We start from the raw sequence: 25981 nt of genomic DNA, 5'->3' as shown, positions 1-25981 counted from the left end.
TAAGTTTGCCAGATCTCATTGAGCAATGTGTGACTTCACTTTGAAATAATTTTAACCATTAGTTGAGACCAAAATGGATCGGACTAGCGTGTTCAGCAGTACAGTTTGACCACAACTGTTTGCAAGTTTAGTTAGTTGTTCACAGGACTGATCATCCTAATTTTCTTAGTTTTTAAAAATATAAAAACACCCTTGTTTCATTTCACAGTGACGACTGCACAAGCTCAAATCACCCTAAAACTCTGGCAAAGTTCTGCGTGTGTATTGCTTTGACCTGAAAAAATCCAACTGCACTCTGGTGAGTTATTCTTAAAGCAAGGTCAGTGAAGTTCATAGTAATGGAAATCAGGAACACAATTCTTTTTAATAGCCATGCAGACAAATATATTTTTTCCTTTTGCACTAATCTGTTTATATTTTTCCAGAAAACTGTTATAAACTCTAACAAATATGCAAATTCACCATACCTGTAAATCTCTTCCTGTCAGCATTAAACCCAAGAGTGTAAGTGGTGAGTGCAAACATACTCTGTGTTTATTTAAGTTTGTGATATCACATAAATTAAACAAAGACTAAAAAAAAAATCATTATAATGGCTATTTCCAGTGTGTTATTTCCTTGTATATTCCCATTGTGAGTAGATAAAGTATGGTTTTGCAAATATTTATTTTTAAATTAATATCTTAAGCAAATAATCATTATTAATTAACACCCACAGGGCTTGGGGTTTTTGTATTTGCATGATCAGTACAAACCTGTTTAGTAATAGGAGCAGAAATAATGACTCTTTTAAATGTAATTTCCCAAGGTATTCTGGAAAATGTCAACACTTGACACAAGTGTATTTATGATTATGCAATGTATCAGACTTCAGATTTTTAAAAAAAATTCATAATTAGAAAGCTTTGGGTTAAAGAGTTTTGCAATTACATACAATAAGCTTCTGGTTTGCTGCTTCAGCAGCTCCTCAATACCACTAAATCCACAACAAGGTACTTAATAGCAATTTGTGATGCCTAACAGTAGTAATCAATTTAAGATTCCTGTGGATTGTAAATATATCACAATTTTGCTGCCTATCTACAAAATAGTGTAGTTAGATGAAACAAACTAGAGGCTCTCACATATTTTTTATGAAACAAACCCCTTTATATTTAAATTGAAATTAAAAAATAGAAAATTGAATATTGAATTGTTTGAGTTGAATGATCATCTTGTCTGTTTTACCCACAAATAGATACTGTCTATGAACAAACAATTGTCATGCTTCAAAGACTCAATGGATTAAAAGCAAAGATCTGTAAGAGCTGTAAAATACTTTCTTCCTCCAAGAGAATAAAAGAGCTGAGGCCTATCATTCCATTTGAATCAATAGCATAATTAAACTTTATTTCTAAAAACTATAGGATGTCTTTTTGAAATAACCAGAAGCATACTTATGTTAGTAAAGGGGCATTTTAACATCAGGAGAGATCAGATTATTTTTTTCATTGCTTTGAACAGTTTAGCACAGTCTAGCTATCATTTTTCTCTGACATTTACATTGTCATAACTATTATAAATGTTATCAACCATTTTAAAAATTGGCAGAGGAGAGAAAAAATTAGATGTGTGGAGATTTATGTAACTTTTATTTACTTTTGCTTTAACTCTATATAGATTTAACAGGGAAAACACTTGGTCTCATGAACAGATGTGGATTAACTCTCTTTTACAGGTATTGGGGGGGGGGGGGGGGGACAGAAGTTAACAATGATGGGCAAAGTGCCTGCAGTTTTTTAGCATTATGTGCCTGCCTGTTTTCTGTGTGTGTGTTTATTTATTTACTGGACTGTCCACACCACAAGTGGTCTATGAGTCAGCCAGTGAAGGCAGGGAGGGAAAGGCAGCAGCAGTTCATGTCCTTGCTCCTGTCCTTCCCAAAGGGAAGGTAGCTTGTTGCTCAGGCTGCCAGAAAGGAGTTGGCAGCAATTGAGGCTTTAAGCCATTTGCATCTTATCATCATTTTTTCATGCTGCTCTGGGGTTGTTTGTGTTTTTTGCCCAATTAGTAAGCCATGCCATGAAGTCAATTGCTGAATTTACCTGACTTAAAAAAAAATAAAAGCTGCCTTTTAGATGGAGGAAGGGACTAGACATCTCTGACACAACTAAATGAAATATAATAAATATACAAATACAACAAGTAAAAGCTCATAGTGTCAGTAATTGAAGTGTTTTAACATTGAGTGTCTTGATGTTTAAGGACATGGTTTAGTAGCTGACTGTGGTGTTAGTCAAAGGTTGGATTGAATGATCTTGGAGGTCTCTTCCAACCTAAACATTCTGTGATTCTGGGTGATTCTGTGATGGGGCATCCATGTGTACAGCCCATTTTCATCACAAATCTTTTCAGGCAGGGATAATATTATGACTGTAGTGATGCTGCTGCTACTGAAATGATACAAATATAACAACTGACCTATAGGATAATGTGAAATACATTACCATATTAGGGGTTAAAAAACATACAAAAATTCAGCAGTGTAATAAGTAAAAGAGTGTAGCTGAAGCAGTGTTTTTTAATTGCAGCACAGGGAAGGGGTCAAGGAATTTTTCTCCAAGGTAAGATCTTTGATACTTGACACTTTCCTTGTTACAAAACTAAAGAAATTTGAGTATGAAAGAGAGATCAAGCAGTCAGTAAGGTTTGTGTCTGAAGAGTACTGGATATCAGTAACACCAGAAATTTAATTGTCTGCTTACATTATGCTATGCAAACTTCAAGGAGACCCATAGGAGCTGATCAGTTTTGTGTAAGTCTTCAGAGAGCCAAATCAAAGAAAGAAATGCAAGTTTATCTAGCCCTGTTTTTTAACAGCTACCTGCCCTGTTTGGCAGTGCTTAAGTCAGGCAATTTTTGAACTTGGAAATAACCAAAGTTTTGTGTTAGAGAAAAGAAACCATACAACTAACCAAACAACAAAAGCCCAAAACCAACCAACAAAAAACAAACAAACAAACAAACAAACAAACAAATGAACAAACAAAACCAAAGGAAAAACCAAAATATAGATGCTCAATATGTTCTTTCAGAGTGCAAATGAAAATCTTCACTGGACAGAGAGAACTGTTTTGTTAAACCATCTAAATCTTGCAAAGCTTATGCCAGCCTCTGTGGCTAATGGTGCATAAAAATGATTGTTTTGAAAATAACTATGTCTGTTTAAAATACAGTCTCTCCCTCCCAGAGGATACCACCCACACGGCAGAGTCAGCAGACTGAAAACTGAGATAATTCTAAGCTGCTTCAGTCGAGTGTTTAAATTCCAAAATGGCAAGAGGGATGAGGGAGTGGGGGGAGCTTGAGTTAAGCTCTTGGGTTTTGCACTGAAAGGGGCAGGCACATTTGGCAGGTACAAAGAGCTGGGAGCAGCAGCATCTCAGCTGGGCACAGCTGCCTTCTCAGAGCATGATTCTGAGCTCTAAGCACAGGTTTTACCTTGCCCTTTTGGGTACAGGTTCACTGCATTTGGACAGATGGTGAGGTCTTAACCCCTAAGTCAAATAGCAAATAGACACGTGACTGAGAAAGGAAGATGAAAAAGGTCCTGAGGAATAAAAGTGCTGGGTGAGGAATTTCAAATTTAATTCCAAGTTTTGTACATTCTGTAACCAAATCTGAGGGGAACATGGAGCTTGTATTTTCTGACTCAGTCTGCTCTGGACAAGGAAAATTTGACCACGCTATGATTAAATTTTAAGTGCTGGGAATAATCTGTCTATAGTCTGATTCCACTTATTCTGTATTTCCTTTCCCTTGGTAAGAAATGTATAAGATGAAGTGGTGTTCTTAAGTCACTAATGGTTAAAGAAAACATGCCTCAGTCAGTGACTTAAGTGATTTCTCTTCCTGAGATCTTTAAACCTCTTCTGCTCTATGGTGATACTGATATTATGATCTGACCAAAGAAGCCCTCATCATGCCCTCTTTTTACATACAAAATCCACTTTTGCAGCATTTTATGTCTTGATACATCCTAATAGAAATCTATTTGTAAACCAGACTGGAATGTTATTTTAGGCAAGTGGGTGCATAGCTCCTACACACAGCAACGGCCTACTTTGGTTTTTAATACTCACTGTGCTATTGTTTTTAAAGCTTTGGATTTTGGCTTGAAATCCAGGCCACCTTGAATTTCACAGCAAAACTCAGTGTCACTGAGTTCAGTCTGATCTGGATTTCAACCTAAATGCCTAATGTTGCTAATGTGGGATGTGGTATACTTGATCATCAAGTTTTTTTATGGCCACAACAGATGTTCCTTCTTTAGACCAATGGAAAGCTACCAAACCTCATCCACCCTCTAAAACAAAAATACAAGCATTTGTTTACACTTCGATTCCAGGAATATGAATTGAATTAGCAGCTGGGAAGTTTGTTCTTGTTTACTTACACAGAAATACATGCACAATTACTGCTTTTCCCAAAGAACCATGATGTTGTCTGGATTGTATTTCCTCTATATAGTAATAGTATTTTTGCCAGTCTAATGCTGCATTATAATTTATTTAGCCCAATCAAAATATCAGCACAATATTTTTTATCCTGTTTTGTAAAAATACATCCTTTTTTTTTCTTTCTTACATCTAGTAGACCACAACAACATGTTTAAGTTTTATGTTTTCCATTTTGTAGACTTATAATTTATATGTACTATAATACAACATTCTCATAACCATAACCCAAGGCACAAGTTATAGAAAATGAATATACTAAATATAAATGTTTTCTTCCTACTAGTAACATTCAGTGAACTTTCAAATAGACACAAAATTTTGAAAACCTGCTGCCTTCTCCTAAATTAGGAGAAAAAACATGATAGCTTAACAATGGTGACCTGAAGCTTTCTAATATGAGGAGCAAGAAAATGATTGCTTGGTTTGATATGTACCATCTCATCTCTAGGGTAAATATCTAATAGTTCTTCCACACAAAAAATTAATTCATACTGAGAAGGAGACAGAATAAGACCAAGACTAGGAAGGCAAGAGTTTTGTATAAATGAAATAGAAGTCTCATTCAAGATGCATCTGTTGATAATGAATAAAAATACTTTATACCTTTTCCTTTCTTTCCTAAATTGGCCTGATTTCAGGAGTCATAGCATTGGTTTTATTTGCAACAAAAATTCTTTTGACCTTGCTTAGTCATCAGTGTAGGTGAAGCTGTTCCTTGTTTTGCTCAGAGCCAAAGCTCGCTCTGATTTGATAATGTGTTGCAGCAGCAAATGATATTTATTTTTTCTTCTCTGGCATGTCCTCAACAGTGATGCTCCCAGCAGCTCTGTCAGGAGAGGATTGAGCTGACTGAACAGCTCACGGCTTCCAGAGAACTTGTCTCACTACCCCCTTCTTGCCCTGGCACCTTTTGGACCCTTGGCCAATTTAACTCACCAAAACATCAGGAAATTACCTGACTTTTTTGCCTAAGCTATTTTTGTGCCATTTTAGTGAAATACAGCAGCTCAGGTGAAGGTCCAACACATGCCACAGACACGATAGTGAGCAGCTGGAGTTTTTGGCTGAGAGAGGGGACTTCAAAGGGGAACTGTGGAAGATCCCTTTGGAAGCAGAAAGCTGCCATGTGTCTTGTGAAGCTGTACCCAGTCAAAAAACACCTGTTCTCTTTTCTGAGCTCATTTTTATTGACTGAACTAGCTCACTGAAGATGTGGTTTCCTGACCCACACAAGAGAAGCAGCAGAAGGAGCACATACCTGGAGGTCCATGGAGGGAGGATCTCTCCTCTCAGCAAGTTCCTCATCAGGGGCTGTGTTTGCAGGCACACCCTGTCTGGCCTCTTCATGGGCTCTTCTCCTTGCAATGGAAAAAGAGTCTGACTCTTATCTTTTCCTCACTGACAGCAAATATATATGAAATCTAATGCAGGGTTCCCTTCATGGTACCTTTAGGAAAACCCCAACCTGCGATGTTACTTTTGCCTTGTTAGAACAAATGGATGACACCTACACAGTGCATTTAATCCTCCTGAAGAAAAAAATCATGTGCAAGCCACTTAGATGGAATATTTATTTTTCCAATTTACAGCTTTTAAAGCTACTGCAAGCACCCATCTCTGGGTGAAAAACTGTTGTTCAGGTATATAAATCTATAAGGTGTATAGGATGAATCTCTGCAAAAGGTAGAGCAGGCTGAGCAGGACCCCAGAGTTTTGTTGAAGAAATATGAAAAATATAGGGAACAGCAGTGCCTCTGGGAACCAGATACTTAGGAAGAAAAGATGTGTGGGTTTTTTCCCTCCCCCTCACTAAAACTTAAAGTGGCAACCAGCTCTTCCCACAAGTGCAATAGAAGTTGGATTTGATGGATGCCTAGAGCAGATGCTTGTAAATCCCAGCTGGCATTATCTTCAGGGACACCCTGCCTGCTCCAAAGGGCTTCCAGTCCTAGAAATCCCTTGGCAAGCAGACCTGCATTTTATGACCCCTTTGCTGATTATGTGGCTCCTCAGCTGCTGACTAACACTTAACTGCATATAACTATAGGGTAGTTGAAAGCTCAACACATTTTTAGCTGGACAGCTTCATTACACTTGGAAGGATTTGGGGGTGGAGAGAAAGAACTGACCACAATCACAATACTTGCAAATTACAAGAGTAAAAGTAGCTTGTGACAAATATATGGCGTGGGAACCTGAACTCTGCTTGAAGTGCCTGAGAGGACTTGGTTGTCACTGGGAAAAGGTTCTTCCTTCCCTCCTCTGGAGCAGGGAAACCTGCAGTACAGCCCATCAAATCACCTCTCTGGGTGACAGAGAAAGGGTGCAGTAGATAGACCATGAAAAAACAAACAAAAAGTGTATTTCTGGTCATTCAGTGTATACAGGGAAAACACTAGAAGCTGTAATTTTGTTTCTGTTGGCTTCAGCTCTCATCAGGTACAGGTTGGTTGGGCAGGCAAGGTCACTATTTGGACACTGTCCAGGCAACACAACCATACATCTGACCATCAGGATTCCATTAGGAAGGTCAGCAAAGCAACAGATCATCACAGCTTGGACTTCTGTGGCCAGCACTGTGCACCCACACCCCTCTTGTGGCATACAGGCTGCAAAACCAAAGCTTCCCCAAAGCTTTCTGCACTTGGGCTGTGCAGAGGCTTAGCCCGTGTGCTTTGCATGTGATTTATCCTGCTTCCTGCTGCTGTGGGTTCAGTGGAATTGCAGATGCTGGAGAAGCAAAGGCCACAGGTGGTGGAGCTGGCTACCCTACCCAGGGGAGCATCTGGAACTGTGCAGGGGCTTTCACAGCTCTGAGGTTCAGAAATACCAGAGAAACATATAAGAAGAAAACAAAACCCGGGCAGGTTCGAATCATAGTGTTGTTCAGGCTGGAAAAGCCCTGCAAGATCATCCTGTCCAACCTTTAACCTAAACCAGCTCTACCAGCCCACTGTTAAACCATGTCCCTAAGCACCATATCCATACAACTTTAAAACACATTCAGGGGTAGTGATTTAACTACTTATCTGGCCGGCCCATTCCCGTGATTAATAGTCCGTTCTGTGAAGTTTTTCCTAACAACCAACCTAAGACTCCCCTGGTGTAACCTGAAGCCACTTCCCCTTGTCCTATCGCTAGTTACCAGCGAGATGAACCCCACCCTCACTACAACCTTCTAGTCATAGAGAGCAGTAAGGTTTCTCCTCAGCCTCCTCTTCTCCAGGCTAAACAACCCCAGATCCCTCAGCTGCTCCTCATGATGCTTCTGCTCCAGACCCTTCCCCAGGATTCGTAGCTCTTCTCTGGACACTCTCCAGCAGCTCAATGTCCTTCATGTAGTGAGGGGCCCAAAACACGGTATTCGAGGTGCAGCCACAGCAGTACCGAGTAGAGGGGGGGGTGTTCACTTCCCTCGTCCTGTTGGCCACTTTAAAAAACTTCTAGTTGAAAAAATAAGGGCTATGTTGGAGAAAATAGGGTGTTAATTTCCAAGCCCTGCGGAATTACGGCAGATTCTACATTCGGACTCTGGGAAATGGCGCGTAGAAAGTAGCTGAGGACTGAAAGGATCTTGTTTGGACAGTAAATACGTGTCTGAGGAAGCCGTGCGGTAAGTCACCAGCATCATGCCGCGGCTGACAGGATCCGCGGGTAGCGGGAAGGCTGTCCCCACACTGGGCGCTGAGTCCCAAGGGGACAACCCCCCACACCACCCCCTCCCGGGGTGCGCTGGGACAGGTAGTTCTGACTGGGCCTGGCAGGCGGGTCGTGCCGGGGTGAAGAACTACGTTTCCCAGGCTGCCCTGCGGCGCCGCGGAGACTATAAAAGGGGGCGGAGGCAGGCGCGGGGAGGTCACACTGCTGGGGGAGATGGGAGGGGGGGCTGCGTGAGGAGGAGCGGCGTGAGGAGGTGCGGGGTGCCGGCAGGTGCGGGGTGCCGGCAGGTGCGGGGTGCCGGCAGGTGCGTGTAGACCCTGCCCGCCCCGCTGGTCTCTGATGGGACCGCAGGACCCTCCGCAGGGCGGCCCCGCCGCCGGGCTGCCGCCGCTGGAGACAGTGAAGCAGTGGGCGTGCGAGATGGTGGATCTGAACGCGTCGCGGCTGGGCGCGCTGAGCCGGGACATCTGGAGCCGGCCCGAGCTGGCCTACGAGGAGCACCGGGCGCACGACACCCTGACCCGGTTCTTCTCCAGCGAGGAGCTGCCGGGCGCCGCTTGGGACGTGCAGCCACGCTACAAGCTGGGCACGGCCTTCCGCGCAGACTGGGGCACGGCCGCCCCTCAGGGCTCTCGGCCGCTCCGCCTCGCCTTCCTCTGCGAGTACGACGCTTTGCCCGGCATCGGCCACGCCTGTGGGCACAACCTGATCGCCGAGGTGGGAGCCGCCGCCGCGCTGGGGCTGAAGGCCGCCCTGGAGAGGCTGCCGCAGCCCCCGCCCGTCGCCGTCCAGGTGAGAGCTCTCCTCCCGAGGCGGGGTGGCTGCGGCCCCGCTCCCTGTGAGCCGCTCGGGCGCTGACTTCTCCGAGTTTCTGCTACAGGTCACGGTCCTGGGGACGCCCGCGGAAGAACAAGGAGGAGGCAAAATAGACCTGATAAAGGCTGGAGCCTTCGACGGCCTGGACGTGGTTTTGATGGCGCACCCCTCGCAGGAAAACGCGGCTTACCTGCCCGATGTGGCCGAGCACGAGTGAGTGAAGGGGTTCAGGTGGGAAAGGTTGCCTTGTCATTAGCTTTTTTCCCCCCTCTCTCCGAGCAGGGGACGTTCTTTGGAAAGGGACGAACTTAAGGTAGGGGACCTTGCAGGTGACCTTCAGACAAGAGTCTTTGGGGTAAGGAGCCAGGTCACTGCTCCGGATGCTCCGAGCCATTCTTCCGAAGTGCTGTTGAGCCTAAAGATCCAAGACTGTTTTGAGATAACCGTCATGTCTCCCCAATGTCTGTTCTCCTGTTTCTAGGCATTTCTCTGTTTTTTTGCACTTGCATCTGATTATCTTCAAATTTTAGAATATGCAGCTGGGGGGAGTCTTGTGGATCACAGTTCTGGCTCTCTTGGCCACTAGGTCATGTAGTCCTCTGTACACATTTTGATGAGTTTTGGTAGTGTTGCAGGTTTTATCTCCCACTTTTGAATGAAACAGCCAGCTTAGCCTGACTGCTGTTTGAATCTGGGCTGTCTTTCAGCCTAAATTTGATCATGGCCACTTTATTAACTCTCAGGTAAACTTTTTTTAATAAGTAGTTCTTGGTTTTCCTTCATGTTTACCCCCACTATAAGTACAGACAGCAGTCATACCATCAGTCAGCATTTTTTTATTTTGCAAGCTAGCAATACAACTCTTGAGAAATTATGCCTTATCTTCTTTTGAATCGCCCTACTGTTCTGTGTCAGCACTTGTTTGTACTAGGAGTCACTTGACTTACCTTGAAGTACTTCTTTCTGGATGTTCATAACCAGAACTGCACATGGTACTTGAGATGGAGCTTCCTTAGGTGTTACTCAGCTGATGTACTGATCATAGTGTCTAGTTACAGTTTTGGAGACATCTGATGCATGTTTGGGGCTTTCCTCTTCAGTCATTTTCAAGCAGTCAACTCTTAGACAAATGCTTAGTCTGTAGGTACATGTTTTCTTAAAAATACTTGAGTTTAATTTCATTCTTGCTCTGTCAGTCTGCAAGGCTGTGCTCTTCTTCCTTAGGTATTATAAACTCCTGTTTTCAGTGTCCTAGAAGTAGTCTATCAGCAGGTTTTACATTTTATGCCTCAGTTAATAATGATTCTTGAGGTCTTGTGCTGTAGAGACTCCACTAGTAACCTCCTTGCAGTGCAACAGTGTTTTCCAAGTATTACATTTGCCTGTCTCTGACTGAATTCTGTCATATTTAAATATAACTTTTTCCATCTGTTTCTGACTTAATGTACTGACTGCTGGTTTCGTCTTGGTTGTACTACTTTCCTGCACCTATGTGCTTGATTTTATTGGCCATCTTCCTTTTGCCAGTGCTATTCCTGATGGGTAATTTGCTGCTGAGTTTTATGGTAGTAGCTGACCAGGTTGGCAACACCTAGCCTTCTTGCTCAGCCAGCCCTCTGCTGTAATATTTCACTGTGTTTCTGGAGAGTCTTAACTGATTATTGTTACATCCTTACTTCAGCTTGGCTTTTGGCTGCTGTACCTTATATTTATCATCTTCGAAGTGCAGTTTTCATTGGTAGTTTTGCCTTTTTGTTCATTTCAACTGTTGCAATAGCCTTTTGAATTTGATACATTTGAATTTGAATTTGATTTTGAATTGAAGATTGGGAAAGCTGCCTTTGGAGATGATGGTCTGTTGTAGGAGTTAAGTCCTAGATAGCCTCTAAACATCGAGCATGGAGGAGGCATGGCACCAAAGTACTGACCAAAAAGCTTACTACCTGCAAAAGCTTGAAATACTCAGCTTATGTCTTTATGTAATAATGAAATTCCAAAGGTACAAAGACTCTTTTCGCTATTAGTAATTGACCTTTTGGTTGTTTTCAAGGAATTGGAGGACTGGCCATCACTAAATTGCTAGTAGTACTGTATCTGCAAACTCTAAGGCTGGCAGGTACCTGAACTAAAACTGACATACAGGGAAAACTGGTGAATACGTGGCAAAAGTTCCTGATTTGTATTAAAATTGTATTTGTGTTATCCTTCACCTAATCAGCCAATTCACTGTTGTTCAAACAGATCTACCACCTTTTGCTAATATTCTTAAACTGGCTTAGCATTGCATTATTCACCAAAATCTGTTGGGTTTTTTGAGAGCATGTGACATCTGTGTAGCCACAGCAGAACAAGAAAGAAGATTTTTAAGTAAGAAATGCATGTTTCTTGGGGAAAAAAAAAAAAGATTGCAACATGAAGAACATTTTTAAGTAAGAAGTGCATATTTCTTGGGGGGGAAAAAAAAGATTGCAACATGACTTCCTGCTTTCCTTTGTCTTCTTTCCATTTTTCTTGAGAATATCTTGAGATCTGTTCTGCCTTCTTTGTGAGCTGGTTTGAGGGCTTTCAGTCTAATACTTGGGATGTTAACGTATGAGGGTTTTTTATCTTGATTTTATAATGATAATAAATATCTGTAAGTATGAACTTTGTTTAAATGGGACATGTCTTTGACTTTGGAGGACAAGGGAGGATGAAAGCAGGCGTAGTTAGTTTGGACTGCAGGAAGAAGCAGGTGTTTGCTGCTGCAACTGTACCACTCCACTGTGTCCCTATCCAGTGTTGTGTCCTGGTATTACCTTGCATCCATGGCATGGTTCAGGGCATGAGGGGTCAGCTAAGGACAAGAGGCTAAGCTGCAGCTGGGCAAGACAGGAGGATAGGCAATTCAGTCAGCTTGTCCTAGGAGGGAGGGTAAGAGACAGCTTGTGTGTCTTTGGGGAACTCTGAGCTTAAGGGTGGAGTCTTTTATGTAAAGGACTGGTTGTTAAGTACAAGCTGATTTAGTTAAAATCTCTAGTACTGATAAAAATATGACTTCTGTTATTTAGACATGGCTTGCGTGTGATCCTAGTAGTATATTTCTGCTGTCCTCTATACTGTACCCATTTTATTGGCATTTAAGAAGAATTAGGGCAATCAACTTCTAATTTACAAAGAAAAGTTTTCTTACCATCTAAGAATGTCAGTAACTAAGTCTCAGCACAGTGTTGGAGAACAAAGTGTGTGTGTGAACAAGAAGTGCTGGAAACATTTAATTAGTATGTCATGTCTGTACTTGTCAGGAAAAGGCTGCATATCACTATCTTACTGGTAGCTCTCTAGCATAATTCTCTCTTTGTTGTTCCATTTTATTGATTTTTTTTTTTTTTTTTAGAACTTTCAGCCTCATCCCCCACTCAGAGCTCAGCTTTGCAATAGTGTAGTGCCAGGTAAATTATTTGGTGTTCTGGTGCACAAAATCTAAACAGCAACATATTTGGGTGAGCAAAAGGAACTTTTATTTTAGAGTTGTTTCAGTGAATGAAAAACAAATAAGCAATGCCTTTTATCTCCTAGTGTGACTGTGAAATACTATGGAAAAGCTTCTCATGCTGCTGCTTATCCTTGGGAAGGAGTTAATGCATTAGATGCTGCTGTTCTTGCATACAACAATCTGTCTGTTTTAAGACAGCAAATGAAACCGACCTGGAGAGTTCATGGTGAGATCTTCATTAAATCTAATGTCCAGCAAGTAAGAGTTTAGGCTGTTGAAATACTAACTTACAGAATCCCTTAAAATATCTCATTGTTGCACTACAGAACCATAGCAGCTTCAAATATTATGAAATAGCACCATTTAATTTGAATAGTTTGTCTGTGATCTTTAAAAACATGTCAGTGTTCAGAACTAACTTCTGAAGATAGGCCTGTGGCTCACATTCAAAAGAGAACACTGGGAGAGGCTGGGAAAATTTTGAGAGCTCCTGTCCAGGAAAACCAAAATAACCTAAGTTTATTCTGATATGTGGCTTTGAATTCGTTAATGTACATGTGTTTGCATAGGTGTAAGATGAAAGCAAAAAATTAATTACCACTGCATGATTTTTGTGGTATATCTTCCATTAATTAGGTGACATTTATGGAAAGTGTAGTGGGTGGTCTAGAGTAATGGAAGCTTATTTGCTGAAGTATAAAAACCAAGTGATGGCAGAAGCCTCTATAGTTCTGGTTAGAAGCCAAATCAACTCAGTGTGCATTGTATTCTAATATTAAATATCAAGTAGACAGGTCTTAACCATAAGACATGTTCACCATTAAGCTTAACTTGTACTCATTCAACATCATACACTTCTTTTTGTACAGTGACAAAGTTTCAGAAGTTGAGATGGAAGCTGTCCTTTAGCTTTAAACCAGGGTTTTCCTTATGACACCCGACACAACTTTTTCCAGGTTGAAATTAAGAAATTTTGCCATAAATACGACTCAGGAAGGTAGAACTGTTTATTTGAAAAGCTGGTAATGAGCTTAAAGCAATTCCAGAAATTCTGAGCTAATAATCATTATAAGTCTTAGCTGCTTGTGCTGTATAATACGTGTGTGTGTTTTTCTCCAGGATGTCTGTTGGAGTCTGGAAGCTCTAAGAATTCTCACTGTGGGTCAAGATATTTGCAGTTACTTGAATGATTTTCAAACAGCAGGCACAGTCTTAGCTCTCCTATTTCTCTGTAGGAAACAAGGCACTTAACTATCAGTTTTGGTGTCTGAAACCTTTGTATTACAGGTTTAAGACTGGAGGTGCCTAAGTCTTCTACTGGGTCTAAGCTCCAAACCTCCAAACGCTCCTTTCTTAGTTTCTAAAGGCTACATGAGTAATGTAGGAAAAAAAGCAGCTGCCATCATAAACCTGATTGTCAAAATGGAAATACATAAAATAAGTGTATAAACAGGCAGAATGAAGGAAGTACACAGGAAGTATAAACAGGCAGAATGAGTTTTAATTTTATGAATTCTTTACAACAGGGTGTTGGAGGTCTTGTGGTGCAGGCTTGCAGAAACAACCATGGCTGACTTAAGTGATCCTAAAAATGTTAGTGTTAGCCCACTAACAAGAACAGAAATAGTTTCCATTAACTGAAGTTTAGAATTTCTAACTTGTATTTGAACACTAGTTCAAATCCAAGCCAACATGTATTTGAACAATGTTGACTTGAGCTTGTCTAATATTTCATAATTTTCTTTCTTCTCTGCTCATGAATTAAATAAATGTTTTCCCCCTTGAAAATAGGAATATGTATTTTTTTCTGTTCAAGAAATTTTAATAAACAAGCTGTAAAAAAAAAAAATTCCATCTAGAAAGAGGGCAAACTGAGTGTTATAAGTAGCATGCAGGCAGCCTACTTTTAAGCTGTTCAGTCCATATTAGTTGGTTTGAAATTTAAGTGTAGATATTCTTTTAGACTCTACCCAGTCCCACTTACAAATGTGTTGGAAGACAAATGAAAGTTCACTAAGCCACTTGTTCTGATCAAACATGTGGACATGTGGTGTGTCTACCAAATTTGCATTGTTACTTGCTGATTTTCTGGTTCCTTTTCTGTGGTGGCTGTCCCTCTTACCTGAGATGTTCCTTTTTTATGAACTAGTAATGATAGTGGCTTAATTCAACACTGTTCACTATGACTTTATTTGAGGCTGGAATAGCTTTTACTTAAGGGAGGGGTCCATAGTCTGAATAGGTTTACTGCATCAGGCTTCAGTGACACATCAGTAACATTGTACAGTGTTTCCATCTAAAGGTGGGTAGTTTCTCAAGTTCTGTAGGAAACAAATCTCATTTCACACATATAAATTGAGGAGAGGAGCCCAGGGAAACAGGCAGCCTGTTAAAAGCAAGGAGCTGTTAAAGCATTAAGAAATAATGTAGGCTTGAGGTCTACAATGCTGGGTTTTTTTAATTGAAATATCTAAATATTGTGGTCTTTTATGGTAGTGCCTCTCATGACATAATTGAAAACTTACGTAGTTGTCACGCAGTTCTTTGAGGGAACACTTTCAACTCAAACTTCACTCTTGAATAAAACTGTATATATATTTCACACTGCAATATTTCTAAAGAATTAGTATTAATAACTTAATGAACCTTCTGTGCCCTGCAACACATACGTTGCCCCAGTATTGCTGAGAAATGCAACTTACTCAATTTCTCTCCCAACTGGCAAAGTGAGTAGGAAATGTTCTAGTTGAGGAAACTAAAAGCTGAAATCCAAGATACTCTGTATAACAAATCTTTTTCAGTGGTAGCCAGATTTCTTTGACTCTCATGCTTTGAATTTCAAGGATAAAAAATGCTAGCTTGGCTTGTCTTTAGGTTTACAACAGAAAAACAAAGAATGCAGTGAAATTTTGCTGAAAAACATGTACTTAATCTGCTATAATGGGGAAAATTTGTTCATGTATTTTATTTTTTACATTCTTTATCAATTGGTAATGCTCAGTTGGTGATTTGTTATTTTTTCTTTATTTTGTTCTTGATCAAGGAGTTTCATTTCAATCTGAAGATCAGACATTTGCATTTAACCCTGGTAACATGACTTTTCCCTTTCTGCAGGTGTAATAAAAAATGGTGGTGTGAAACCTAATATCATTCCTTCTTACACTGAACTAGAGTTTTATTTGCGTGCCCCTTCAATGAAAGACCTTTCTGTGCTGACAGAGAAGGTTGAGAACTGCTTCAAATCTGCAGCACTAGCCACAGGATGCAAAGTAAGAATATATTCCTTGTCTTGTGCTTCTGTAATGTTGGAGATAAGGTGGGCCAGGATGGGAGAGGGAGGCTTACAGCATTTGCCTGCATGGTGTTTAGCTGAAGGAAATCCAAATGTCAATGGTACTATTTGCTATGCTGTTGGCTTGTGTCCTGAAAGCAAGCTTTATTTTATAAATAGAATGCCACAGGATCATAAAATCTGGGCTGGGAGAGACCTAGAGATCATCTAGTCTGACCCTCTGTTCAGAGCAGGGCCTGTTGGAGCAGATTGTTCAGTGCTATGTGGGCTTATGCTTATCTCCAAGAATGAAACTACCACCTCTCTCAACAGTTCTCTACCCACCTCATAGCAAGCAGGCTTTTCCTGTTGTTTGTACTGAGATGACTGAGCATTGGAACAGGTTGCCTGGAGAAATGGTGTTTTCATCCTTGGAGATGTTCAAAAGCTTCATTGATCTTGTCCAGGACAACCACCTCTAGGTGACCTTGCTTGAGCAGGGGAGTTGGACAAGATGACCTCTAGAGGTTCTCTCCAACTCCAACCAACTTTTGGTGGTTCTGTTGTATGTAGTAGGAATTTCCTTTACTTCTGTTCATATCACTGGGCATCTCTAAGTCTGGTTCTATCTTCTCTCTACCCTCATTTGGTAGCTTCTAGACAGCTTAATTTTCTTTTCTGACAGCTCAACAAGCCAAGTTCTTTCATGGCATGTTCTCTGGTACCACAGTCATCTTGGTGGCTTTCCCCTGGACTTGGCTCAGTCTTGAGCTCAAGAACACAAAGCTGAATACAAAATAGGAGATGGAATCTCACATGAGTTGCCTGCATCAATAATAAAGATATTAAGCCAGTAATAGCCCCACTATTGATTGCAGATGGATGTTACAAGTAACAGGCAGCAATTTGATTTCTGTGCCAGTGACTGTAACACGTTGAGCCTGAATGTCTCCTTTGTCCACTGAGCCAGACCTGTCAGGGTGAAAATCTAAGCTTGGTCATGCACCAAGGTCTGCTGTTCCCTGAATCTGTGCTGGTTAGGAACAGTTGCCTTGTGATTCATGTGCCTGAATGTGGGTTTTAGGGAGATTTATTTGCTCTATAATCTCTTCAGGAGCTTGAGGATAGGACCAGTCTGTAATTTTGTAGATCCTCCTCTTGACTCCACAAGCTGTATGTGACCTCTTGCTCTCTTTCAGTGAGCTGGAGCATCCCTCTACTTTCTGCCCCATTAAACTGCAGGTTCATGGAACAACCAGGTGTGAAAAACTGAGTGATTTTTTTTTTTTCTGTTGGCATTCTCAGTTTTTTGCTTTTAGTAGGTAGAAATAAGTGTCCCTCTTGTACCTGTTTCCAGCAAGATCATTACCTTGCCAAGAGGTGGTTTGTTTTTGTTGTTTTTTAATGCTCTGTAGTTTCAGACCAGAGGCTGATACAGCTGTGAAAAGACTGCTTATCAGAACAAAAATAACAGTGTATATGAACATGAGCTAGTGGATTTTAAGGTCTATTTGAGGTGTTAGGTGCTGTTTTGCTAGTACAGCCCCTCCTCTAACTGGGAAAGGATTTCAGAAAACATACTTTATGCAGAATGAAGTTAACATCTCTTTTGAATCTTGACATTGGTATGTTTTTTACATTCGTTTTCAAACTTTTTCTCTGTGAAGGCATCTTGTGAATGGGGCTGTCATTAATTGGAAGTGTTCTAAACAAAAAATGGTAAAATAGAAATTGATTAAAGGCTGAATTGTTTTTTGTGTGGTTTAATAGTAACTGCAGTCAAAATCATTTGAAGGTGGTATAGGAAGTGCTTGCTAATTATTTTGGAGATGCTCTTGGTGAAATCCATGCTTCTGGAATTTGTCTGTCGAGTGCAAACTTGACAGAATACCATATATGTTTATGTCAAAGCTAATATTTGGCAGAAAGTTACATTTTTGAAAGAAACTTAGCACTTGAGTCTATTTTGATAGGGGATAGACATGTATTTAACTTTCCCAGGCTTTAAATTGTTTACATTAAACTGGCTCTGGTTGGTGAAAATTTTCTAACAATTTTTTTTTGTTGTTTGTTTTTTGTTTTGTTTTTTTTTTTGTCTAGGTGGAAATAAAGGGTGGTGAAAATGATTATTACAACGTGCTCCCAAATAAGAGCCTGCAGAAAGTTTACAAGGAGAATGGAAAGAAGCTTGGAATAGAGTTTATATCAGAAGATTGTATCCTGAATGGCTTGTCAGGTAAATTGATTTGGATTTTTTGTTATGACTTAAGCCTAGATTGATCAATGCTTCTGGGAATAAAATAATGGGATAGAGGTAGGCTAAACATAGTTTGTTCAGAATGAAAAAGCCAAATTAGAAAACAGAAGCTCTTTAAAAGGATCCTACCTCTGTCCTGTGTTTCTGTCATTGTTGTAAAAGCTGAGAAATTTTCTAAAGGGATACGGAAAGCAGTAATTATTTTCTGATAATATTTCTGAAAATATTTCTAGTAACAAACAGTTTAGTTGAGAGGAGGGGTGCAAGGAGTGAAAGGTAAGAACTGTCTTCCTGAGGATGTGGAACGAATTGTGGCTCATTCTGTTGCTTTGAATTACAGAATCCTGGTTTATGCTATGAATGATGATGAGATTCAGTTTTTAGGAACCTTGTTTAAAAATATTTTCCAGGCCTACATATAAAGAAATGTACTAGCATCTAAGTAATATTTTAGAGGCTGTTTTTGAAGATATTTTAAAGTGAAAATTTAAGCATTTTAGCAATGCTAATTTAAACAGCTTTCCATTAATTGGTAATTCAGTGCCTCTAACTTCAGTTTTTTGAGTTCAACAGGTAAGTTTTCCAAAGGTGTGATTCAAGTAGGTGTTCACTTCTGTGTCTTGATTATGCCTCAAACTATTTCATGTTCTTGGTCTCTGAGGTATGGTGAGAGTGTGAATGTCCAGGTGGATTTCTCATGACTCTTGGAAGTGTTTTCCTAGAATCTTCCTAGAGGAGTTCTGTTAGAGTCTAGTAACTGCTGCTGATGCTTCATAGTCTTCACTCCTGATCATAATTGTCTATATAAATGTTTTTACTCCTCTCATGTTAATGGTTTTTTCTCTTCGGTTAGAAGGAAAAGATTAAGTAAAAAAATTACTATTACACTTAATTTGACTTTGGTACCAGTCTTCCCTATATTAAATGCAGATTATTTTTGGATCATTGAGATTTTGGTTTGTTTTGCATATTTCTTACTTCCCTTCCAAATCAAAGAAACCCTAGAACACTTTTTCCAGTTGGCTCATTGTTTTGAGTTTAAAACCAAATTATAATAACACACGGATTTTTTTTTTTTTTTTTTTTAGTATGGTGCAAATAAGACCTCCTGCTTTGCTCATTTAGCCTAAGAAAGGTGATGAGGAACCTTATTTAGAATGCTTACTGTACTGAAACTATATGGAGCTCTGCACTGCCTCCCTCAAACCACTGTATTAAGGGTGAAGATCCTGAATCCTGGTGTTGTTGCTGGTTCAGAGGGCTTAAAATGAACATAGTAGAGACACCCAATTGTGACAGTGCTTTCATCTGTGTGTTGCATGACAAGATGAATGCTAAATGCTTAACATGTTAATTGTTAAACTGAAACTGTCTGTTGCTTGTCAAATGTCAAAAGGTGCTTGAGCCATTACCTTTTTGTTGCAAGCTGCAGTGCACTTCACTGAATTTTCTTTCCACAGCTGCTTCTCTGAATTTTTGTAGTGGGGATTGAGGAGTGGTGACCAAGAGCTGTCTTCAGAGACACAGGAGTTGAATTTTGTACGCTGCCCTTTTTGGGAGGGGGCTGAGTGTTCTGTCTCATCTTTTTCCAGACCTGGTATTTGTTTAGTTTTCATATGGTTTTCAATGTTTTCTTTTAGGATATCAGTTGCTTCTGTTGAAAGGGAAGGAAGATAGCTCAGTTGCTTCTCCATGTCTGTGCTGCAGCAAAGTCGTTAACAGCCGAGCATACCCACTGCCTCCTCTACATGGGTATTAGTGCCTGTCTGCTTACAGGTATCTCTTTAGGCAGCTAAGCATTATGAAGAGTTCCTCTGGTCCATCAAATCACACTACCCTTCTGTGTGCCTGGTGCACACTCCACTCATTAGCCACACAGCCAGGGTGATGTGAAATTGTCAGTCTGAGTTAGCTTCGACCAGGTGCAGTGACCTGTTATCTCCTGCTGGTAGCAGAGTGCTGCTACAGGATATTGATACCCTCCCAAAGTTGCTACAGGATATTGATACCCTCTTTAGTTGAAGGACCCACACTTGTGATAACTTATTGTGATATTTGTAGTGCTGCTATAAGGTATTGATACCCTCCCAAAGTTCCTACAGGACATTGGTACCCTCTTTAGTTGAAGGATCCACACTTGTGATAACTTATTGTGATATTTGTAGTGCTGCTATAAGGTATTGATACCTTCCCAAAGTTGCTACAGGATATTGATACCCCCTTAGCTGAAGGACCCACACTTGTGATAACTTACTGTGATATTTGTAGCATTTTTAGTGCTGCTACAGGATATTGATACCCTCTTTAGTTGAAGGACCCACACTTGTGATAACTTACTGTGATATTTGTAGCATTTGTAGTGCTGCTACAGGATATTGATACCCTCCCAAAGTTCCTACAGGACATTGGTACCCTCTTTAGTTGAAGGACCCACACTTGTGATAACTTACTGTGATATTTGTAGCATTTGTAGTGCTGCTATAAGGTATTGATACCCTCCCAAAGTTCCTACAGGATGTTGGTACCCTCTTTAGTTGAAGGACCCACACTTGTGATAACTTACTGTGATATTTGTAGCATTTGTAGTGCTGCTATAAGGTATTGATACCCTCCCAAAGTTCCTACAGGATGTTGGTACCCTCTTTAGTTGAAGGATCCACACTTGTGATAACTTATTGTGATATTTGTAGTGCTGCTATAAGGTATTGATACCTTCCCAAAGTTGCTACAGGATATTGATACCCTCCTTAGCTGAAGGACCCACACTTGTGATAACTTACTGTGATATTTGTAGCATTTGTAGTGCTGCTACAGGATATTGATACCCTCCCAAAGTTGCTACAGGATATTGATACCCTCTTTAGTTGAAGGACCCACACTTGTGATAACTTACTGTGATATTTGTAGCATCCATGGAGTTTGCTGGTTTCCCATGCACAAGACTGATAGAGATAACTGTAAGAAGGAGCCAGTACATTTTGGAAATAGCAATTTTGAACCTTGAGATTGTATATTTCTTTCCTGGAGTCTCTGTCCATGTTTGTTGTAATGCTGACTTCCATTATGTGAATTGAAGAGGCTTCAGCAGCACCTTCAGGATGTATTTTTGAGAGGCTGAAGCTCCCCAGTTCCATTCTATTGAAGAAGGTGAACAAGTCTGTATATTGCTTTGGTAACTGTGGATTATTTATGCTTTTAGAAGGAATCCAAATCTGTACATCTCTAGTAAGCATATGGTTCCAGATGTATGGAAACCGCTGGAACACTTGGCACTTCAAACATGCCACTAGGTCATTACTTCTAAAGGGTGTAACTTTTTTTCTGATAGAGGGGAAGTTTTGGCTGTCGTGTCTTTATTAACAGCTTGCCTCAATTTTGGTTTGGTAAGCTCTTCATTTTACTAGAAAATACCAAGTTTAAATCCTTTACATTCAGCAAAAATAACTTTTAAACAGGTTGTGCATTGAGTGTGGATGTAAATGTAAGTGGAATTACATGATGGAGAGCTGACATGCAAAATTTCTAATGCTTTATTTACTGAGTGAGGACAGGGAAAAAGGTCAACACACTCTTTCTAGCAGTTTGTATATTAGACTTAGTAAGGCAAGCCTAGAATTCTTGGAGTAGGCACAATTCATAGACTTTTGATTTGTCTTTCCAAGCTGACCAGAAAAATGGATCAATAGTGTGGATTACTGAAAATCAGAATAACTTGTTGCTATGGCAAGAGTTGGATTTTCTTCAGAATGCACACTGAATTTATAGGAAAAGATCATGGGTTTGGGCAAGCCTTGCTACTTCTCTTTGTCTCTAGGCAGAGCAAATAGCAAGCTGGTCTTGTCCTTTTATCACACAAAGTGGGCTCTGTGGACTCACTTTTTAATATCTACAGTCCTCCAAGTAAAATCTGTATTCTTCAGTCATTTCATTACTGAGTCATAAGGCATTAGCAAGATCTTCTCTCCATGAAGTATCATGATACAGAGGTGATGTGATGCGTTACAAATAACTTAAAATGTTTGCAACAGTCGTTTTATATGCCATAGCTAAAGAAAATAAAAGCCTTGCAGCTCTGGATTGGCCTGAGAATTTATAGAGATCTCAGTTGGTAATGCTACACTGCTTTTACATAGTTTTCCCTGCTACTAAACAATGTCTGCTATGGTATCTGACTTTCACAGTAACTGGTATGTTGGTTATCTAGCTTCTAAATGTGATTTTAACAAATACTGAGTGGATGGTTTGTGTGGGATTTAAAAAAGCACTCAAGAAGTAGTTGCAGACTCTTGGATGATTTACTGTAAAGGATCTATTACTTCTGAATAGGTATCCTTAAATAGATAAGGCAGTATTGTGAGAGATAGGCACTTATCTCTCATGAGATAAGGCATGACAGAATCATTTTAAAAATATGCATCATTGCTGTCAAGAATTTTTTTGTCTACAAAGTACCAGTGTTGTGTCTGGAATGTAGTTTGTTTAAAGATAGCTTGTTCCTGCTTCAGAGTTCCCTGTCTAACACTGAATATTTGCACACTGGTGAAAAGCAGGAGTTGCTGGGCCTGCTTCTAAGGGCTGTAGCAGGAAAATAGCTGAACTGCCTGAAAAAACAAGGTTTGCAGCTTTCATTGTTACTGAGTTTCTGAGACAGCTCACTATTGGGAAGTGCTTGATAAAAAAATGAACAGTGAATGAATTAGGAACATGCTGATACATGGTCCTTGCAGTCCAATAACTATTTATTGATTTGAAGCACACTGGAGAGCAGCATCTGAAAATGACTGAAAACATCTTGGTGATGGGAGATTTTTGTATGGATAATGGCTCCTTAGAAATGCTTTTATTTTAGTATTTGGGGCAAATGATACTCTGTTTTAGTGATGGGCTGGAGATAATATCTATCATACATTTTCTTACAGCATTCAAAACTCTTCTACATTTGTTAATTAAGAAAATCTCTGTGCTGATTCTAGGTTCCACAGACTTTGGAAATGTTACATTTGTAGTCCCTGGCCTTCATGCTTATTTTTATATTGGCTCTGATGCATTAAATCATACTGAGGAGTACACAGAAGCTGCAGGTGAGTGGAAGTGAAGTGTGTTAGAGGTTTAGATGTAGAACTGTTAGGCATTGTAGGGGCTGGTTGCTTATTCTTCCCTACAGCAAGTCTAGAAGTTTGTACATATTTCAAATTACAGAGGATTAAAGTTTTTCTCATGCTTCTATGGTATTTCAAAGGTACAATGTATACAAGTGTAAGTAATAGATCTGAAACGTGAGTCATGTGAATACATGCATAAAAATACAGTTACTTTCTTCAAGCATGATGGGATCTGAGCTGAACATAGACCCTGAAACCATTAGCTTAGAGGCTGACAAAATGCAGAATTGCTATTTTTGTGTTTTGAAGTTAGTATTGGTTGGAATAAAATTGGAAGGTTGATGACTCCTCATACTAAAGGCCTGGCTTAGTATTCCATCTCAGTGGAGGAAATTAAGATTATCCCTCGCATCCCCATTCAGAAAAGCTTCTAAACATGAACCAAAAGATAAAAGTAATTTTATTCTTAATGCACAATATTGTGGAAAAGAGGTATTCTAATATATTCTAAAAAGAAAAATGTGAACACTCCCTGGTTTTGCTCTTGGTTGTTTTACATCAGTAGCAGAAAGTTAAATATTTGTAAGTGAAACTTTGTTTTGAGGCAGCAGAAAATAGACATACTTCATGCCAGCAGATTTTCAAGACACTCTTCTTGCCATTGGAACATGAAGATCTCATTTTATAGAATATGCCTTGTGTGGTAAGCTAGTGGCTTGCAGCTAGTACAAGTAATCTAACCTGAAATTTCTCTTTCTTTTTTTTTTTCTGCAGGGTCAGAGGCTGCACAGATCTACACTTTGCGCACAGCAAAAGCTTTGGCAATGACAGCACTGGATGTCATTTTCAAGCCAAGTCTGCTGGAAGAAGTCAGGGAAGACTTTAGACTGGTGAAGCTAAAAGAAGAGGGGCAAATAAATCCTGTAGAATCCAACAAAGAATCCATTGTTGGCACAGGAGCGTGTGCATCACACTAAACTTCATTGAATCTCTCACAGTAGGATTATCCTAATGGAGATGCTGTACTTAAATCCCAGAAGGAGCTGGATAAACACATAGCTGAAGAAATGTTGATTTTTTTTTTTTTCATATTAGGAGAAGCAAATAGTATCATTGCTTTCAAAAACGTGCAATTTCATCTAGCTGTAATGTTTGCATTTGATATGGGGATGAATTTCAGAGAGATCTCATATCTGTTGTCTTTAATTGCAGTGCTGAATAAATGATAGTGTTCAGATCCCTTGTCAGTGATTTTCTATGTGTTGCTAAAATAATACTCTTTGTAGGGGAAATATGGCATTTACATGGAAATTTTTGTTCTGAAATAAGCCACTGTTCACTTGTGATCATAGGCTGAGTCTGATCTATGAAACCTTTCTCTCTGGCCAGTCACTTTTTCTTGGGACAAGATAAAGACTTTAAACCTGAGCTGGTTTCACTGGAGAGAAGAATGTATTTTTTGGAAGTGTGCCTGATTTTGACACTAGTAGCTGCCTAGCAATGGAAGAGAACTGTTTGTATGGAAATGTGATCTGTAAAGGTTGATTGTCCTGAAATGCATTGACCTTCCTCCTAATAAATTTGAGGCATTGTGGAAAAGTCATCCGTTAAAAATTTAGAAAGCAACTGCATATTTATTTGTTTAAATTAACACATTTAAACTACTGCAGGAAAATGTGTGTGCATCTGTTTTTAAAAAATTCTGCTCTAAGGCAATACATGTGTCCACACAAGGTATTTCACTGTTTTTACTGCTCTGAAGGATGTGTATAACATAAGCTAAGCCTGTGAAAATCTTTCCCACAGAGGTGCAACTCTGGTACTGTGAAGGTAACTGTGAACTTGTGTGCACACCCTTGTAATAAGCTCTGAGAAACTTGCACTGAGGTCTGCTTGTGCAGTAGCTGGCTTTTCCAACCTCTTTGTTCCTGTATCCTGATTATCTGATCTGTTAAGTCTTGCTGGTTGTCTTCTCTGGGTTGTGTGGTTAGTCTGGTTAATCCTTGTTGTTTTGCTCCCCAGAGACATTAATGTTGTAGATTAGGTGGTGGTCTGTGTGTCTAAGCTTATAGGGACTTTTTTCTTTTTAATTTGCTGTCTAAAGGCTCACTTGAATACATAGAGAAGGAACAAATCTTTTTTCAGATACAAGTTGCTGAGCCAATGGACAGAATGAGTGAAAAAACAGCTTTACATTTTCTTAAGCATAGGTATTAAGCTTCTGGAAAGTCAGGCAAACCCTGTTCCCCAGCAAGTCAGAATATCCAAAATAATATTGGAAATCTTGTTTTGAACAGTGCAGAATTCTGTTTTATCAATTTCTATACTCAGTTTCTAGTTTTGGAAATAAAACATGTTCTTTATGATGGTTTAGCTGTGCAGTCCCTCTGTATTTCTGTGTGTTTTAACAGTCCTCCAGCTGCTGTTTAGGAATTCTGTTGAGACTTTGCCTTCTTAGAAGGGAAAAGGTACGATTAGGCTGGCTTCTGTTTTTAAGTCATGTAGACAAAATAATTTGACTCTATAGACTTTCTGATACTTTGGCCTCTATACTTGTAGTAATGGGGCACAGGCTACCTGTTAATATATTAAATACTCATTGTCTTGGGAAAAAGGAATTAACCACTTATTTGTTTCTGTAAGAACTTGAGGTACAATTAAAGGGTTTTGTATTCCAAGCCAGTTATTTGAATGTTGTGCAAGACCATAAGTATTCTGGGTTACAAGATGGTCCAGCTTCATGCCAGTATCCTTGACAGATGAATGTATGAAATAGATGAGGATTGGACCCTAAGCTATAGGTATGTTCAAGGTAGTAAGTTGGATACTAAATCCAGCTGAAATTGGGTCCGAAATTTGTCAAAGGAGCTTTCTCCTTAACTTTTAACTAAAACCATGCCT

The 25981-nt window shown here is 39.8% G+C and overlaps 1 protein-coding gene across 2 annotated transcripts; it reads left to right on the top strand.

Moving 5' to 3' along the window:
* Positions 1 to 8338: 8338 nt before the first annotated feature.
* PM20D2 (peptidase M20 domain containing 2) lies at positions 8339 to 24317 on the top strand. Of its 2 annotated transcripts, none has more exons than XM_071741356.1 (8): positions 8339 to 8429; positions 8464 to 8951; positions 9040 to 9188; positions 12534 to 12676; positions 15565 to 15719; positions 17822 to 17957; positions 22952 to 23059; positions 23855 to 24317. In XM_071741356.1, the coding sequence occupies exons 2-8, from the start codon at positions 8499 to 8501 to the stop codon at positions 24055 to 24057; spliced, it is 1347 nt and encodes a 448-aa protein (XP_071597457.1). In that variant the 5' UTR covers positions 8339 to 8429; positions 8464 to 8498; the 3' UTR covers positions 24058 to 24317. The 2 variants fall into 2 exon arrangements, 1 of the variants encoding a protein (XP_071597457.1); XR_011725341.1 differs by lacking the exon at positions 8339 to 8429 and adding an exon at positions 19619 to 19754 and having other exon boundaries at positions 8440 to 8951; positions 23855 to 23872.
* Positions 24318 to 25981: the final 1664 nt, after the last annotated feature.

The sequence above is a fragment of the Heliangelus exortis genome, chromosome 3, assembly GCF_036169615.1.
Source record: "Heliangelus exortis chromosome 3, bHelExo1.hap1, whole genome shotgun sequence".
NCBI classification, from domain to species: Eukaryota; Metazoa; Chordata; class Aves; order Apodiformes; family Trochilidae; genus Heliangelus; species Heliangelus exortis.
The sequence above is the reverse complement of the archived record's forward strand: the minus strand, read 5'-3'. Positions and strand labels throughout refer to the sequence as shown.